General features: G+C 34.8%; 1 protein-coding gene across 1 annotated transcript; it reads right to left on the bottom strand.

Annotated features, from left to right (window-relative positions):
• Positions 1 to 1,591: 1,591 nt before the first annotated feature.
• On the bottom strand, positions 1,592 to 15,158 carry LOC120127601 (abscisic acid 8'-hydroxylase CYP707A2-like). The gene is made up of 7 exons (XM_039145462.1): positions 14,978 to 15,158; positions 14,573 to 14,890; positions 14,087 to 14,473; positions 13,838 to 14,000; positions 13,717 to 13,745; positions 1,742 to 1,819; positions 1,592 to 1,624 (listed from the first exon to the last, which is right to left on the bottom strand). Exons 2-7 carry the CDS (start codon positions 14,579 to 14,581, stop codon positions 1,607 to 1,609), a joined length of 684 nt encoding a protein of 227 aa, XP_039001393.1. The 5' UTR covers positions 14,582 to 14,890; positions 14,978 to 15,158; the 3' UTR covers positions 1,592 to 1,606.
• Between the last annotated feature and the right edge of the window lie 1,098 nt (positions 15,159 to 16,256).

Genomic DNA, 16,256 nt, shown 5'->3' with positions numbered 1-16,256 from the left:
CTTTTGATTTTTCAACTCAGATTGTTGAATGGCTCAAGGTATGGTTCCCTGGTCCCTTACTGCTATTTATTAATTTTCCAGATGATAAGGATATGATATAATGTTGGGAAGGACACGTGCTTCTGTTTAAGAATCTCATCTCATTCTCAGTCCAAGCCACTTTTTTTGGCTAAACATATTTCATTTTCATTTTCAAGTTTATAGTTGCAGTCAAATATCAATGGCAATAACAGTCAAGTTCAGGTGCTGTTGCTGTTGCCATTCTTGTCTCTATCACTATTCAAATTAAAAATCCGTGCTCAGATTTTTTTTATACATATTTTCAATATTTTTCATTTCATAGGCTGTAAACGAGCCGAGTCGAGCTCGAGTATTGTTAAGTTTGACTCAACTCGAAAACTTTGAAATTGAGCTCAACTCGACTCGAAAACTCGCGAGCTTACAATTTTTAATTTCGACTCGAACTCGAAACCATGAACTAAAGTTCGTAAAACCTCAAAAAGCTAGAAATGAAAAAAAAATATCTTAAACATAACTCGATTGAAACCTCAAACTCGAATCTGAACCTTAAATACATAAAAACTTTATATTTCATTTTTTTATAAAAAAATCAACACAAAATGTTAATATTATTAATAATTTATTTTTTTAAAATATATCTTAATATATTATATTTTTCGAGCTGCTCACGAGCTTTTCGAGTTGAGTATCAAATAGCTCGTTTCGGCTTGTTAAGAACTCAAGTGGAGTTAAGTCCATTCGAATTTAGTATTTATTGAGCTTTGACCGAGTCGATCTCGAATAACTCGCGATATGTCTCGTCTCATTTACAGCTCGATTATACAACTTTAATCAAGCGAAAAAGTTAATATCATATATTTTATATTTTGAAATGATCCTCCAATCTATATTGTTTTCTTGATTTCATTCATTTTATGATCTATATCCAGAGTTTGTCTTTTTATAAATTTAAAAATGAAATTTCTCTGTAGGAGTACAACGTGTGGATTCTTTGACACTTGTTAAGTTAAAGAGAATTTACAATAAAGGATTAACCTTAATTTCATCTCTTTTAAAATGATTTCGGATTCAGGGAGTGACAGTTGATCAATTTTCATTGGGTATGTATCTTAGGAATTTAGTTTCTTCAGAAAACGAGGATGAGGAACGAGTGTGGTAAACGTGGTCCGAAGTTGACATCATCTCTTCTCATTGTTTGGTTCATTTAATGAGATGAGGGTCGAGAGGGCGGACTTCAATTAGAACTCCTTTCCAGGATGATTAGTACATGTAAATGGTAAGTGATCAAAACTCATCGTTTTGCTTCTTTCTCTATGAGATGAACATATGATTTGTTTCCACGTTATTTTTACCCCTTCGGAAAAGTGTTGTGTACACTTGGATTTTGCCCTTCGGCTTCTGCATGATTATCTCGAGTCATTTCTTCTTCTGGTTTTTACCCCAAAAAGACGGAAAACTCCTCCTTTGTCTCTCTTATAGAAAGTAGAAAATCAAAACGAGGAACGTCTTCTGTCACTTTCTGAATAATCTGATGGGCAAACCGTTCTGGGGAAGAGCAAAAGGACCGTACTGTATCCCGCTGTTACTACCCACCATATGCCACCTGTCCATCCATTCACCAGAACCATGCATCAGCCGGTATTAATATCATAACATGCATGTACGTATGTATCTGTACTTCTGCAACGTATACATACATATCTAGTTGTGCAAATTTTACCTGGAATCTTGAGGGATTGAACTTTTCGGGATCTGGGAAGATTTCTGGGCTGTGGTGAATGTTTCTAAATAGTGGTAATGTCGTAACCGGTTTTCGTCCGGGCACGAATTTTTTATTTGGCGGAAAAAGTGATGTGAATAAATGGTTTTTAAAATAATTTGGGAGTCGCCATCGGCTTTTTGGGTCAGGTAGGTCGAATACCTAAAAATCATCTTTTAAAAAAGTTTTTAAGAAAACATCGATTAAAAGATAAACTGATCTGCGTTTTAACAAAAAAATCATTCTTTTTAATAATAAAAAGGGATTCGATATCGGTTACGTTTAAGGAAGGATTAACACCCATACAACGCCTAAAATTGGTACTTTTTTAATTATAAATTGTCTCTATTATTAAAAATTCAAAATATATTTAATTTATAATCCTATTATTTTAAAATTATAATTATGAAAAAATATATATTAATTTATATATATTTATAAATAAAATATTTATTTATTTAGAAATATCAGAAAAGGACTTCTAGGTGCCTTAAGACAACTCTTTTCTTTGATATTAATAAATAAATAATTAAAACAATTAATATATAATTTATAAAATAAGATATTTATTTATTTTTTTATATCAGAAAATGGACATCCAGTTATTTTAAGACTGTCCTTTATTAATATTGGAAAATAAATAAATATTAAAATAGGATTAAAATAAGTTAAAAATAATTAACTAAGATTTTAATAAATAAAATACATATTATTTATTATATAAATATATATATTTATAGTTAAATAATAATAATAATAATAGTAATAATAATTAAAAGTAAACATATTAACATATAACTAACAATAAAATTAAAACCATATATAAAACTTGTAAAAAAAATATAAATAAAAATTGAAATTAGTGACTAAATTATAAACTAATAGCATTAAATACCTAATTCAGTAATTAAACATGTTATTTTACTCATTTATTAATTTATGGACTAAAATAAAATTATATTAAATTCGAATGTCAAATTAAAATAAATTAAAACATGCTCGGGATTAAAATAACATTAATTAGAATTAAAGGACTAAATCGGTTATTTGTCTAAAATATTTATGTCAGTGACTAAATTATAAAGAAATAACATTAAGAGATCAAATTAAAAAGTTCATAATTTGATTTCAGTGACTATAATGAAAAATTACAAAGTTACTGGACTGCGTACGAGATTTAACTTTTAATTAATTACAGACAGACCCCTCCCCAAAAGGACGTCGTTCGGGGAGGGGTATTTAAGTCCCCAAACAGCTGGCCCGAAGGGCCAGCTCTCATTTCTCTCATTTCCTTCCTCTCTCTAAACTGAGAGAGTTTAAACTCTCTCTCGCTTCTCTCTAGCTTCCCTCACCGGAGGGAAGCCGGTCATCGGCCGGCAGCCGTCTGCCGCCGTAATCCCCACCGCTGGCTACCGTCTCTGGTGGCCGGAAAGTTTTGTTTTACATAAAAATAAAGGCCTTCTCTTCCTAAGGCCAAATCTGGCTTTAGTTTACCCTAAAAAACTCCTAATCGGAGTAAATCTAAGAAAATACCTTTGGTATTTTCTGTTCTCCGTCGATGTTTGGCTTCCGGTAATGATCGAGGCTCCAAGGGTAAGTTTCCTTTCTTCTCTCTTTTTTTAGTTTCTTTTGTTGCTTCCTCTCTGTTTGGTTGCTCTGTGGCTGTTGGTTGCCTCTGTTTTTCTTTGCAGGTTCGGTGGTGGCTTTATAGCCATCACCGACGCTTGTCTCGGACCGGGTAAAAGAGTGGAGTTTGGTGAGTCACCGAGCTATGTGGTGACTCACCCCATAACTGCGACGTGGACGGCTGTGTTGGGATCTCTGGAAGCTTCTGTTGGCGTCGTGGCAGCAGAGGTTGAAGCGGTGGCAGCGGATCGTCGGCAGTGGTCGGTTGGAACACTTGGCAGCAGAGGCGGCGGTTGTAGTCCCTAGGATATCATAACCCTAGGGTTTCCATCTGGAGGCTTCTGGACCGTTGGATCTTATCAGATCCAACAGTGGAATTGATGTTGGCAGCTGAAGAAGATGAAACCCTAATTAGTTTAAGGTTTCCATTAGACTGGCTCAAATTGGGCCAGAACTGGGCTCCGAGATTGGGTCTGGACCAGATTGGGTATTGTTGTAATTGGGCTCTGGGTATTGGGCCTGTAATATGTAATAATAATATTTATTAATAAAAATATTAATAATAAAAATAATTAATAATAATATAATAATGATAATAATAATATAAATAAAATCGGGACAAAAATTTAGTGTCTACAGCTGCCCCTCTTTGCTCATTCTTGTGTTAACAATAATAGAGCAAAGACGAAAAGACAATAAATTTTTGTTCAATTGACTTCCCCTATTAAGATGGAAATGTTGAACATGTTCTCCTCTGGGATTAGTTCTTCTTATTATGAACTTTTCCACTGGGGATGACAATTCATCTCATTCTGAGATGTAGTGTAGCAAAAGGTTGAATAAATTATTCTCCTTCTTCAGATGAGTTCTTCTTATTATGAACACTTCTGGGAATGTTGATGATGATCTATCTCCTTCCCTGATAGAGTCATGCAAAAGGCTGAACAAATTCTTCTCATTATGAACTTCTTCTCCTCTTCAAATGAGTTCTTCTTATTATGAACTCTTCCTGGCAATATTGATTCATCGAATGATGAAATCGAGCAAAAAGTTGAACAAGTTCTTCTCATTATGAACTTCTTCTTTTCTTCAGATGAGTTCTTCTTATTATGAACTCTACCTGGTAATGTTGATCCATCGAATGATGAATTCAAGCGAAAGGTTGAACAAGTTCTTCTTATTATGAACTTCTTCTTCCTTCTTCAGATGAGTTCTTCTTATTATGAACTCTACCTGGTAATGTTGATCCATCGAATGATGAATTCAAGCGAAAGGTTGAACAAGTTCTTCTCATTATGAACTTCTTCTACCTTCTTCAGATGAGTTCTTCTCATTATGAACTCTTCTGGAAATGTTGATCTTCAAAAGAGGTGTTGTTGATTCAACTTCATATGTGATAAATTAAGGCAAGGTTGAACAATTTTTTCTTTTTTTTTCAGATGAGTTTTTCTCATTATGAACACTTCTGGAAATGTTGATGCTGATTTATCTCCTTCTGTGATAGAATCATGCAAAAGGTTGAATAAGCTCTTCTCATTATGAACTTCTTCTTCCTTTTCAGATAAGTTCTTATTATTATAAACTTTCTCTGGAAAAGTTGATCCATCAAGTGATGGATTTGAGCAAAAGGTTGAATAAGCTCTTCTCATTATGAACTTCTTCTTCCTTCTTCAGATGAGTTCTTCTCATTATGAACTTTCTCTGGAAAAGCTGATCCATCAAGTGACGGATTTGAGCAAAAGGTTGAACAAGCTCTTCTCATTATGAACTTCTTCTTCCTTCTTCAGATGAGTTCTTCTCATTATGAACTTTCTCTGGAAAAGCTGATCCATTGTAATGGATTTGAATCTTTGTTAAAATCTTTGAAATTCATGTCAACATGGATAAAATGAATAGAAATGCACCTATTTTTGCAAATGCCTAAATATGATGCATGAATTTTAAGCTCATTTTTATTTGATTTCAAATTGGTGAACTTAGTATTTCTTCAGTTGTGTAGAAATTCAATAAATCTTTCTTCTTCAAATTGGAGAATCTATCATCTTTGAAAAATGTAGATGTAGATGTAATGTCACAAAACCTCTTGAGAACAAAACTCAATGGATATATCTTCAGGGATAAAGGTTTGATTAAGCATTCTCATCAAAGCATTTATGTGTGCTTCTGAATTCATCAATAGATCAAGAATAGAAATTCGCGCTTGTTGTTTATGTAGTTGTTCAACCACACTATATTCACTATGTTTCAGGAATTTCAAAAATTCTTGCGCTTGTTTTTCTGTTACAGGCTCATTGAATGCTGGAGGGGATTCATCATCAAATACCTTTTGGGGTATTACCATGGCTTTTCCTTTTGCTTTCACCTGTTCTGATGCAATGGATGTTTCGGGAGAGTAACATCTCCCACTTCTTGTAAAGAATCCGACTTCACTCACTGCTTCAGACGTCGAATCCAGATTCTGTATTTTCTCTTTTGTTTTTTTTTTCAGAGAAACATATCCTCCTACCATTGAAACATTGGTAGTATAATTCCAAGGTACCCTGCGGGTATCCTTGTATGGGAATGGTAAAGGGGTTGTGATAACTACTTTCGGCTTTGTTGGTGCAGGAATCACTGTAGATGATTTCACATTAATGATCACAGGATCACTTGTTCTCTGATTAGGTTTAGAGTCTTCTGATGAGCAAACATCATCTTCTCTTTTCCCTGGTTCTTCTTCAAAGAATTCTATCTCTCTGTTATTCATCAATTTTTGCACCAAATCCCTAAATTCAGGACATAGTTGAATTTCATGCCCCTTCTCTTGATGATATTCACAATAATTCTTGCCTTCATTATGCTTTAGCCTGAATTCTTGTGGAATTATACCGGCTAAGGAGAGTTGTTGAAATATCCAAACAAAAGGAGATTTAATTTCAAAAACGTCAGTTTTTGCTTTCTTTATGTTCTCTCCCTGAATTGCATTCACGTTTTTATCTCCATGATTTGGCAATGGATGATTTGATGTAGATGGTGAATTGAATTCTAACTTTCCAATGTTGATCAAATTTTGAACCACCCTTTTGAATGCCAAACAATTTTCAATAGAATGACCCGTAATTCCTTCATGGTAAACACAGTGTGCCTTTACATCATACCATGGAGGGAATGGTGGTTGCATAGGAACCAAAGGATAAGGCCGTATGACATCTGCTTTTAATAGCAAGTCATAGATCTCAGCATAGGGTACTGGTAAAGGTGTAAAAGACAACCTTTCATTTTCCTTTCGAGATCTTCTGGACTCTGCTCGATTAGTGTTTGTTTCTTCTTTCTTAACCCTTGGCTGGGTTATTGTAAAACTTTTCGATGAATCCTTGTTGTAAGAGTTTGCATTGTTGACTTCATTCTCTTTTTTTCGGTACATAGGTCTTTTGGAACTAGACCCCTCATTTGATTCAATTTTGCCACTTTTCAAGACATTTTCAATGAGTTCTCCAGAAATGACCAAATATGCAAAATTTCTGGTTGCATTCCCCATTAGATGATTTAAATAAGGAGCTTTTAACGTATGGACAAATATTACTGTGTCCTCTTTTTCTGATAGAGGTGGTTGAACTTGGGCTGCTGTGTCACGCTATCTCTGAGCATATTGTCTGAAAGTTTCGTTATTCTTTTTCTCCAAATTTTGGAGAGTCCATCTATCAGGGACCATGTTTGTTACGTGGCGGTACTGCTCTAGGAATGCCTTAGCCAGATCTTTCCAGGATCTAATGTTGGCTTTGGTCAATTGAGTATACCATTTTAAGGCTGGTCCTGTCAAACTATCTTGAAAGCAGTGAATTAACAATTTCTCGTCTTTCACATATCCTGCCATTCTGCGACAAAACATAGTAATGTGGGATGAAGGGCATGTGGTACCGTCATATCTATCAAATTCGGGAACTTTGAACTTGATGGGGAGGATTAGGTCTGGAACCAAACTCAACTCACTAGTGTCAAACCCATAGAATGATTCAGTTATTTCCACGGATTTCATTCGTTCTTCTAAGCTCCTGATCTATCTGGTCAATTCTTCATTTACTTTTTCTTTCTTATTTAGCTCATTCAAATCTGGGATTAGATGCTCAGCATTAAAATCTCCTATTTTCACATCTGATATAAGTGGATTTTTGCTTGAATATGAAGGATCAACTTGTCGATTTTCATGTGGTTTGGCTTCTTGAAATGCTGATGTGCGGGCATTGATTTGTATAGGTGTAGTACCATAGTGATAAATTGGTTTTGGTGGGAAACCTAGAGGATACATAGGTTCTTGGTCGAAAGATACAGGATTTTCATGCATTTTTCCAATGATAGCATGCCTTTTAAACATGTCTTCTATTTTCTGCATCATGCTGTCTTGTGAGTTTGCAATACTGGCTTCAATTTTCTCTAGCTTCATTCTCATCTCTGCTTGTTCTTTATTATGCTGTTCCTCAATACGTTGTATTTTATCCTCCATAATTTTCTTAGTAGCTTGTCTAGTACCGTAGTGATGTTGTATTTCTCTTTTGGCCAGAATAACTGCGATTGAAAATTCTTTTGATATTATTTTTTCAAATTTTAATTAATGAATGTTATCTTAAAAAATTATACATAAAGAAAATAATGCAATGAATAATGAATGTATGCAAAATGCATGTATGCAAAAGGTATTGATCCCAAAAAGTTAACTGTCATAGAACAACTTTCATCGACATACAAAAGTTTCTTTATAATAATTCATAACTACAGATAAGGCGTAGCTTTCCTATTAAGCTCTATAATTTCTTTCATTATCCATGACACCTTCTTTCCGAACTTAGAAACTGGATCAACGTGATGCTCAATTATTTTTGCTTCAATAGCTAGTTCCCCAACATATCTAACAACTTCGCTCATTTGTACCATGGCCTCGAATACCATATTACTTCTTTCTACATAGAAATCAATTGATTTTTGCCATTGTTCATTAGTTCCTTCGAGAGTTTGCTCTAACTCAGTGATTCTGACTTGACAATTGTGCAGAGTTTTTTCAAGATTTCTAATGTGTCTTCGCAGTGAAGAGATCACTAGGTCCTAGACGAACCTTTTCTTGAAATAATGACTCTTCAAGTTGCAAAAAGTAAGCATTAAACTCTGAGTTTTTGTTTCTAGACTGATCCAGATCTTCTTCAAGTTTTGTTCGTGCTTCTTGCGTCCTTTGATTAAGCTTCTGGATTTGAACATTCTTGTTTCTGCATCTTTGCATCCAATTGCTAGCCACTTCTTGCTCTACCTCAAGTTTGGTGTTGAAATTCTTTCTTTCCAGTTCCCATTTTTCTTTTTCAACATTGAACTCTTCAATCCTTTGGCCCCTGACTTCAAGTTCGGCAATCAGATGGTTCATTTCAGATTCAAATCCCTGGAACATGATATTTTTCTCACCTTCAAATTTATTAAGGATGTCATTCTTCATCTCTTCTAAATCTTTGGCTCGATCCCTTTCTCTTTGCATTTCATTCATGATCTCGCAGTGTTCAGCTTTGTGTTTTATAATTTGCTCTCTTCTGTCAACCTCAAAATCTTCCATTTTCTGCTTTCCTTTCTCAAGGCTTTTGAGTAGACGGCTATTCTTTCCTTTCAGATCTTCAACTCGACTTTTCTCGATGTTCAATTCTCTGGTCATCTGTACTGTTGATTAGCTCGGTCCTGATGCTTTCCGGGATTTATATAACTCCTGGTAATTTTTCTTTAATATTCTGAATTCACCATCAACTTTTTCTTGGTTTTCTCTCAACATTGCACATTGTGATGAATGAAAGTCAATGTCAACACCCAACATAGCTTTATCTCGTCTCATTTGCTCTAATTCTCTTGACCAATCTTCTCTTTCTGCTTCAAACTCAGCTCTCAGGATTTCAATCTCTGATGGAACCACCTTAATGCGATCTTCCATAGAGATATCCTCATTTTGGTCTGATAGAGGAATATTTTCATTTTTCCTGACAGATCTCCATTCCTCATAATCAGGAGTTAGCATTTCTTTTACTGCTTTAGCTCGGATACAAAAAGTTGTTTTCCAAGCTGTAAAGGCTTCCATGATATTTCTTTTATAATTTTTGCTGTGGAATGCGAACTCAGATGAATGTAATCCAGCAGTGACAGGTATAAATTGACGACCTTCATACTGTCTTATGACCAGAAGTGGTGCATATCCAATTCCTCCCCACAATCCGAGCATCATTATCCAGTTGTAATCACCACATTTGTAAAAGAATTCCCTTTGGATTTGCCACGGGGCTCGCCAAACAATGTCATCGCTTTGCAGATTTCGAAAGGCATTAATCCACATATCTTTTGTAATTTCTTTCGGCCATTCTTGCTCCAGAAATTCTTTTAATGGTGAATAGTTTGTATTAAAGCGCCGGTATGAAACCTTTTATATCCTCCAAAAATGGCTACGGATCCAGACATATAACAATTGGGTACACCCTGAGAATCGTCCACCTTCTAACTTTCTACAAGCGTTTAACGATCTGAAAGTCTCTGCTAGAATTGCAGAAGCAAGATTAATCCTTTTTGGTAGCTGCTCAAACAAATCTACTATTGCAGCTTCAATATATCCCAATACTTTTGGGAAGATGACCATACCATACATACCCAGAGCAAAGAGATCGAATCATACTTTAGTGTCTGGATGACTTTGAATAAGTTCTTTAATGTTGGTCCAAGCAATGCCTTCGCTTTCGCCTTTTTGTTTTGTACGGGATACCACCCATTCCTCTCGTACTCCGGCAATCTTTGCTAATTTAACTCGAAAAGGTTGAGTTTTAATTGACCTTGAATAAATTCGATTCTCCAAAGCCCCTTCTATATGTAGCAAAGTTGTGTACTCTTCAATAGTAGGGACCAAGTCCTCCTTATTGAGAGTGAAGCAATTGTACCCTGGATTCCAGAATTGAATTAGGGCTCGAAGTAAGTCATCATCAACTTCGACATAGAGCAAATATGGGATGTCTTCGTAAGTCTGATAAAACTGCAACTTTTTGTTTGAGTCCCAACTCTCCCAAATGCCTCGCAAATCTTGCATATCATTTCTTTTTAGCGAAACTGGAGCATAACTGGCTAAGTCAGATACATAGTCATCCTACAGACTGTCTCCCCCTTGTCTTTGTAAATCCTCAGCCCACTGTCTTACTTCTGAGTTTAGAACTATTTGATTTGAACACTTTTTATCCATGTATGAAGGTTTTCCAATGAGACAATTAATAGGAGGATCAATGCCTTTTATCCTGTATGATGCTATGCAAACAGAAGAAATAAAGAACACACAAAAAGAAATGAATTAGTTTACATAATAAAGAAAAAAATAATTTAATAATAATGTCTACCTAAATATCTTTATTTAAACATGCTTTCTTCATACTTTTAAATAATTTAAATTCACATGCAATTTAATCAGTAAGAAAATAAATAAATAAATTAAAAGGAAAAGTTAAAATTCATTTCTCCTGTGTGTACACCTATTTTGGACAAAATTTCGGCATGGCTTCAGATCGGAAGAATTTCTAGGGTTTATTATATGCAGGGTTTCAGATCTAAGAATAAAGGTACCCGAATTGTCCTTGTTAGTGCCCCCTTGGGTTGCTAACCCTCAATCCTAGTCCATCACAGACTAAAGTGGATCAAGTTCAATTCGAGGGGATACACTTCTCTATGCCTGACACGGAGAATAAATTCTCATGAAGACATAGAGTATATGAACCCCGAAAGTTACTTGCTAGGTCTGACATGGAGAATAAATTCTCACGAAGACGTCGCTTTCACTCCCACTTAAAAGGGACGAACTCAATTATAGAGCTTTATGTTATGCAATGCAAGTGTTGTGTGTGAGGAGAAATGTTCAAACCTCTAACAGAAAAATAAATAATGAAATAAAATACTTGCAAGTAAAATGAAAATATTAATATAAATACTATAAAAATAATAAGTATATAAAAAATTTGAAAAGAAAGAATTATAAATTAAATATATGAATTTTTAATTTTATAATTAATAGAGAAAATTTATAATTGATTTTTATAAGCCTGACGGTCCCCAGCGAAGTCGCCAAGCTGTCGTAACTGGTTTTCGTCCAGGCACGAATTTTTTACTTGGCGGGAAAAGTGATGTGAATAAATGGTTTTTAAAATAATTTGGGAGTCGCCATCGGCCTTTTGGGTCAGGTAGGTCGAATACCTAAAAATCATCTTTTAAAAGAGTTTTTAAGAAAACATCGATTAAAAGATAAACTGATATGTGTTTTAACAAAAAATTCATTCTTTTTAATAATAAAAAGGGATTCGATATCGGTTACGTTTAGGGAAGGATTAGCACCCCTACAACGCCCAAAATTGATACTTTTTAATTATAAATTGTCTCTATTATTAAATATTCAAAATATATTTAATTTATAATCCTATTATTTTAAAATTATAATTATGGAAAATATATATTAATTTATATATATTTATAAATAAAATATTTATTTATTTAGAAATATCAGAAAAGGACTTCTAGGTGCCTTAAGACAACTCTTTTCTTTGATATTAATAAATAAATAATTAAAACAATTAATATATAATTTATAAAATAAGATATTTATTTATTTTTTTTATATCAGAAAATGGACATCCAATTATTTTAAGACTGCCCTTTCTTAATATTGGAAAATAAATAAATATTAAAATAGGATTAAAATAAGTTAAAAATAATTAACTAAGATTTTAATAAATAAAATACATATTATTTATTATATAAATATATATATTTATAGTTAAATAATAATAATAATAATAATAATTAAAAGTAAACATATTAACATATAACTAACAATAAAATTAAAACCATATATAAAACTTGTAAAAAAAATATAAATAAAAATTGAAATTAGTGACTAAATTATAAACTAATTGCATTAAATACCTAATTCAGTAATTAAACATGTTATTTTACTCATTTATTAATTTATAGACTAAAATAAAATTATATTAAATTCGAATGTCAAATTAAAATAAATTAAAACATGCTCGGGATTAAAATAACATTAATTAGAATTAAAGGACTAAATCGGTTATTTGTCTAAAATATTTATGTCAGTGACTAAATTATAAAGAAATAACATTAAGAGATCAAATTAAAAAGTTCATAATTTGATTTCAGTGACTATAATGAAAAATTACAAAGTTACTGGACTACGTACGAGATTTAACTTTTAATTAATTACAGACAGACCCCTCCCCAAAACGGCATTGTTCGGGGAGGGGTATTTAAGTCCCCAAACGGCTGGCCTGAAAGGCCAGCTCTCATTTCTCTCATTTCCTTCCTCTCTCTAAACTGAGAGAGTTTAAACTCTCTCTCACTTCTCCTAGCTTCCCTCACCGGAGGGAAGCCGGTCATCGGCCGGCAGCCGTATGCCGCCGTAATCCCCGCCGCCGGCTACCATCTTTGGTTTGCCGGAAAGTTTCGTTTTACATGAAAATAAAGGCCTTCTCTTCCTAAGGCCAAATCTGGCTTCCCTAAAAAACTCCTAATCGGAGTAAATCTAAGAAAATACCTTTGGTATTTTCTGTTCTCCGGCGATGTTTGGCTTCCGGTAATGATCGAGGCTCCAAGGGTAAGTTTCCTTTCTTCTCTCTTTTTTTAGTTTCTTTTGTTGATTCCTCTCTGTTTGGTTGCTCTGTGGCTGTTGGTTGCCTCTGTTTTTCTTTGCAGGTTCGGTGGTGGCTTTATAGCCATCACCGGCGCTTGTCTCAGACTGGGTAAAAGAGTGGAGTTTGGTGAGTCACCGAGCTATGTGGTGACCCACCCCATAACTGCGACGTGGACGGCTGTGTTGGGATCTCTGGAAGCTTCTGTTGGCGTCGTGGCAGTAGAGGTTGAAGCGGTGGCAGCGGATCGTCGACAGTGTTCGGTTGGAACACTTGGCAGCAGAGGCGGCGGTTGTAGTCCCTAGGGTATCATAACCCTAGGGTTTCCATCTGGAGGCTTCTGGACCGTTGGATCTTATCAGATCCAACGGTGGAATTGATGTTGGCGGCTGAAGAAAATGAAACCCTAATTAGTTTAGGGTTTCTATTAGGCTGGCTCAAATTGGGCCAGAACTGGGCTCCGGGATTAGGTCTGGACCAGATTGGGTATTGTTGGAATTAGGCTCCGGGTATTGGGCCTGTAATATGTAATAATAATATTTATTAATAAAAATATTAATAATAAAAATAATTAATAATAATATAATAATGATAATAATAATATAAATAAAATCGAGACAAAAATTTAGTGTCTACAAGTAACACTTTCCATCCCTTTGGTATTAGATACCCAGAACCATCATGTAACTGTTATTAGCACAAAAGAAAAGACAAATAGCTATGTATGTATGTTTGTATGAATGTATGGTTTGTGGTAACTCACCTTCATATTCAACATCTTCAACTGCTTCTCTGAAGGTAAAAGATAAAATGGAAGCAACCCTAAGCGTCTTCTGAATCACCATAGATGTTATGGGCATCTTCTTTGTAGCTTCCCAACTCAGTTTTTGCTCCTCTTTGCCCCTCATTATGGCCTCTTGTTCCTCCTGTAATTCAAACCCACCTTGGCACATTACAATTCATCATAGTGAGATATGGCCATATGGGGATTTAAAGAGATTATGGTTCTTACAGTGATGGCTTGAAGAACGCTGGGGTTTTCTCCCAGATACTTAATTATCCACGTCAATGCGCTGGCAGTGGTGTCGCGAGCAGCGAAAATAACACCGATGATGTTGTCGGCGATTTGTTCGTCGGTGAGGCCTTCTTTATCACTCATGAAAGACTGGAGCAAGTCATTGCAATCCGGTTTCATTTGCCTCCTGGTCGATATGATTTCAGCTAAAATCCGGGCAATCTCATTCCTCGCTTTCATTGATTTGTTGAAAAGTGTATCGGGGAGGTTGATCGCCATCGAGTTGTATCCTTTCTCGAGAACGTAGTAGCATCTTTTCAGATCTTCCCGGTAAACCACTTGATCCTCTTCGAATATCGATAGCAGGGCAACATTAAATGCGTACTGCAAGAATTTTTATTTCTCATATAAGATATTTAATAAAATTTTATAAGTCTGCTCCAACTTAGAATCAGGGGCAAGAGAAAACAGAGGAATGCTTACTGTTTTCATCTCTTGGAAAGTTTTTACGAGGCGGCCTTCCAATGGTCGAAGGGAATGTTAGGCGATGGATTCGATGTTCAGAACCGATTATTTGATGGCGTCGGGCATGAAGGCACGAAGAACAAGCTTCCTCAACTTGGCATGGTACTGTCCTCGGCTGAAGAAGATGGCTTGTTTGCCTAGCATCCTCTCTTTACTTGCGGGGAATGTTGGCTTGAAGATATGAGATTTGGTGAGCAGCACGAACTTGGCAGCTTCGGGGCTGGACATCATTAACAAGGACAACCTAGTATATGTGTCTTGAATATGGAGCCATACCTATACCCACCCAAGTAGAAACAAAACGGTCACTTTATTTTATATTTGTAATAACACACCACATATTGTGCTAGTTAGGGTAGGCACCTTTGCTGCTTGGAAGAAAAGAAGACATCTGGGTTTTGAGAGTAGAGCTGGAAGGTTTCTCCGATGTAAGGCCAACCGAGAGTTCCGGGAGGGAGCGACTATTGACGGCGATTGGATTTGAAGAACCTACGGAGAGAATGGTAGGGGAGAATGAACAATATTGAAGCAAAGAAACAAAAGATGAAATGAAACCCCCTTACGTAGCTAGTGTTGGGAGTTGAGACAAGTAGGTAAGTGGTGGAGGGGGAAGGACTATATATATCTATAGGGTATATAGTAGGGGTGTTCAAATTTTTGAACTAATTCGATTAACCGATTGAATCGAATTAGTTCGGTTAATTCGATTGGCCACTGAATTAGTTCGATCGGTTAACGGTTAATATTTTTTTAGATATTCGGTTAACGGTTAATTCGGTTCGAAATCGGTTAATTAACCGAATTAACCCTTAAATATTTTTATTTCACCCCATAATATGTTGCCCCCACTTAAATATTTTCTTTCCCTTAAATATTGTTTCACACGTAGGCATAGCATAGGTGAGGCAACACTGCTAATGTAAATTATTATCATTTCTCTTGTTCTTGGTTTCAACTTTGCTTTTATCAACTTCGATGGCAGTCTGGTAGGTGGGTTCTTTTATGTCTTTTTGCTACAACTTTTTAGTTTATGGTGCATGTCATGCACGCTTTATCGATCAAAATGTTGAAATTACTTTTTAAAGTAAAATTTTTATATGTATATAAAGCTACTGGTGCGACAAGATTCAACCTTAAGTTTTTAACATATTTTTCTGCATAGAATAATGGGGTTTGAAGATTACGGATGAAGTATTTTGCATGTTTAATATTATAAAATGTTTTTTTAATTAAAAAATATTAAATTCAAAAATTATAAAAAATTTCGGTTAATTTGAAAATTAACCGAAATTTATTCGGTTCGGTTAACGGTTAAATAAAAAAAAATTCGGTTAATTCGGTTAAGGGTATTTCGGTTCGATTCGGTTTGGTTTTAATCGAATGAACACCCCTAATATATAGAGGGTAAACTTAGCCACGAACAGATGCATAATTTTATGTTATGAGATAAATTTAATTTTGAAAGGTGAAAACATATCATATACATAATTTTATATTAGGGAGGTGAACTTATAAAATTTAAAGAAAAAGAAATAAATTATCGATAAGAATATAAAAATGTACATAAATGTGAGGGGAGGCCATTTTGTTTGAAATATAGCTCATTGTTGAATCCCATCTCACAAATGTAATCTTGTTCCAG

This window comes from Hibiscus syriacus, unplaced genomic scaffold, assembly GCF_006381635.1.
Source record: "Hibiscus syriacus cultivar Baekdansim isolate YM2019G1 unplaced genomic scaffold, ASM638163v2 tig00110469_pilon, whole genome shotgun sequence".
Taxonomy (NCBI): Eukaryota; Viridiplantae; Streptophyta; class Magnoliopsida; order Malvales; family Malvaceae; genus Hibiscus; species Hibiscus syriacus.
Note: the sequence above shows the minus strand (reverse complement) of the source record. Positions and strands in the feature narration are given on the sequence as shown.